The sequence below is a fragment of the Adiantum capillus-veneris genome, chromosome 11 (genome assembly GCF_014529385.1).
Source record: "Adiantum capillus-veneris isolate H3 chromosome 11, ASM1452938v2, whole genome shotgun sequence".
In the NCBI taxonomy this organism is placed as follows: domain Eukaryota; kingdom Viridiplantae; phylum Streptophyta; class Polypodiopsida; order Polypodiales; family Pteridaceae; genus Adiantum; species Adiantum capillus-veneris.
Genome location: NC_140941.1, coordinates 139,265,424 through 139,268,166, shown reverse-complemented (window position 1 = coordinate 139,268,166; position 2,743 = coordinate 139,265,424). Strand labels below are relative to the sequence as shown.

General features: G+C 49.5%; 1 protein-coding gene across 2 annotated transcripts; it reads right to left on the bottom strand.

Annotated features, from left to right (window-relative positions):
• Positions 1-584: 584 nt before the first annotated feature.
• LOC147448109 (fasciclin-like arabinogalactan protein 13) lies at positions 585-1,875 on the bottom strand. Of its 2 annotated transcripts, none has more exons than XM_086524490.1 (2): positions 1,705-1,875; positions 585-1,620 (listed from the first exon to the last, which is right to left on the bottom strand). In XM_086524490.1, exon 2 carries the CDS (start codon positions 1,514-1,516, stop codon positions 641-643), a length of 876 nt encoding a protein of 291 aa, XP_086380616.1. In that variant the 5' UTR covers positions 1,517-1,620; positions 1,705-1,875; the 3' UTR covers positions 585-640. The 2 variants fall into 2 exon arrangements, with proteins under 2 accessions (XP_086380616.1, XP_086380617.1); XM_086524491.1 differs by having other exon boundaries at positions 1,709-1,875.
• Between the last annotated feature and the right edge of the window lie 868 nt (positions 1,876-2,743).

Below are 2,743 nucleotides of genomic sequence, written 5' to 3'. Positions count from 1 at the left end.
TGTGTGTGAAATCTATCTCTCTCCATTAAGTAATCTACTCAAATATCTATTTAGCTACGTCATATTTCTTAACAGGGGGGACCATACGATCGTTGCCACATCAACAACCAAAATCCAACTGTACATTACGCATGATGAGGTGTCACCTGCAGAGCGAAAAAACTATTCCGATAACTAATTTGTTTGTAGTCGATTCGTTCACAGATTGTGCAACGCATCCTGACATTCCATCTGTTGACGTGCTGGTCATCGATAAGTTGCTGCAAGAGGTTCTAGCATAGAAGAGACGATAAATAGACGACTGAGATTGCCTGCCCCCCAATCCCCGAATGTGACGGTATTGGCATGTTAGGGAGCCAAGCCAAAGTTTATAAGTAACGGGCACCAAGATTTGCATCCCTATATGGGCTAAAAGTACCATTGTCTATCACGCTCCAAGTTCCATGGGCAGGGAGCAACGAGCATTGACAATTTAGTGAGCTCAATTCTTGGTCATTGGAACTTGATCACTTTGGAATCTACCATCATGTTATAAAGTCAGCTCTGAGTAGATATAAATCAACACAGACCATTGTCAACTAACCTCCAACTTAGAATTTAGAAAGAAACCTCTCTCTCTCTCGGGATGCGACGTGCCAAATCAAATACGAAAAGAACTTAGAAAGAACGCAAGTACAAGGGAGGCAGGCATGAACGAAGGGAAGGCAAGGTTAGGCGCCGAGGGGCTCATATCAGGGGAGGAGAAGGTAGCGGGAGGCAGAGGAGGGGAAGTGGGAGAGGGGAGACCAGGGCCAAAGGGGAAAGCAGGGGAAGACGCAATGCTGGCAATGGCGGGGCCCCCCAGAGACGCAGGGGAGGAAGCAGGGGAATTACGGGGGTGAGCAGCAGGGGAGGGGGCAGGTGCCGGGACCGGGGCGGGGGCGGGCGCCGGCAGCCCAAAAATGTCCTCTGGAAGCAGCACTTGGTTTATGGCAAACACTGCGCACGGCACTGTGTTATATAGCGTGCTGACGAGAGCCGCATTGGTGAGGCCTGTCGATATCACCACGGTCCCCTCCTGATTAGTGACGTTCACTGTGTACTTCCCCACCCCCGCACTGTCCGTGGCTATCGTGGGCGTCACCGGATCTGTTGCCTGCTGCAACGCTGACAGTGCATAAAACGCGGACAGTGCATGAAACTCTAACAGTATGATCTTCTCCTGTGCTGTCAGCTTGCTTATTACCCCTGGCTCCAAGCTCGAGAACGCCTTATCTGTCGGCGCTAACACTGTTATCCCTGTCGTAGTGTTGTTTGCCTGTGCTTGGAACAGCTCCCCCACATTGGTGGCACTTAGCAAGCTCAAAAATGTGCCAAACTGTCCTGCCCCCTCCATTATCTGGGTAATGTTCACCGGCGGCGATGCACTTGGAGCAGCTGCAGTTGCATTAATGACCAATATGGAGAAAGCTAGACTCCAGCGCCATAGCAAGGACAAAGGGCCCATGGGAGGCCGATGACGTGGGGTTTTCCCCATAGCTATTAAGAAGCGCACAACTGTAGAAATAGAGAAGAGTGAGATTTCGATCTGCTTCAGGGGGCTTTGAGGAGGAGGAGGATGATGATTCTATGCAAGGCTACCTGCCAAGTTCCAACATCAACACGGTGACATGGTCATAAAGCCTCACAAGGTGTAGCCTACAACAGTAAATAAAAGCTAGCAACCTACTGACAGACGGCCTGTGTGTGTGTGGTTTTGCGAGGGGGGGCGGGCGAAACCTCAGGCCAGGTCCGTATAGAATAAGGCCTGTGCAGTGTGGCCTTGTGCCGCCTGTATTTTCAGCAGGCCAAGCAAAAGTGCTAAAGAGAGTAGTTGGGAGACAGTCTTTGCACAGCAAAAGCTTTGATCATCAAACGCCAGAGTCCAGAGTCCAGAGTGAAGCTGTTTTTACGTGATCCTTCCATCACCAGTGACCAGTGACCACGTTATTTTCACTCTCACCACGTTATTACCTATTACCTGCCTACAAACATACAGGTCACAACTACCTGTCGCCCATGCGTCTCTCGAAACTTGGGCTCCCGAACACACTTTCCTTCCTTTCGTCCACGATCCGGCGGAGGATATTCACCGACCGATTCACCTGAACGGGCTACTAAGAGTGTGGTCACATGACGCATAGTTGCCCGTTGGGATAACTATGCATTACTGAGCCGTTCCTCATTTATGATGGGCAGCGAAAGTTCTCAGCGTGGTCACTTGAAGCATCGTTAGTGGCAACGGCATGCAGTTGGAGGTGGAAGAAATACCTATGACGGAGAAGGGCCATTACAAATGCATGAAAAAGCTGGTTGTTTGGCCCACCACCTGCACAAACAAATCTCTCAAGCCACTGCTACGCATCCACGTTGCGGACAACAGCCTACAAACTGTGAGTCGGTGGCTTCATTAAAAGCCTACGCTAGTTACTATGCCGAAATTGACATAGTTGCAAATTTGACTGCTTAATACTATTATGCATGGTAACTCTGTATCACTTGACCGTGAGTGAGGCATAGTTATCCAAAAAGTAACCGATAACTATGCCTCATGTGACCACTGCCTAACTAGTGCTAATGTGGGCCTTGGCCCTTGAGGCATACAACTTAAATCTCTCTCTCTCTCTCTCTCTCTCTCTCTCTCTCTCTCTCTCTCTGCAGAGCCGTGGCATGTTCTCACAAAAGACATTTTTTCTAACCCGAGAGAAAGGAAACTCACATGGTT

Bases quoted from the DNA above. Each gene is read 5' to 3' on its own strand.
- LOC147448109 (XM_086524490.1), bottom strand. From the start codon at position 1,516: ATGGGGAAAACCCCACGTCATCGGCCTCCCATGGGCCCTTTGTCCTTG.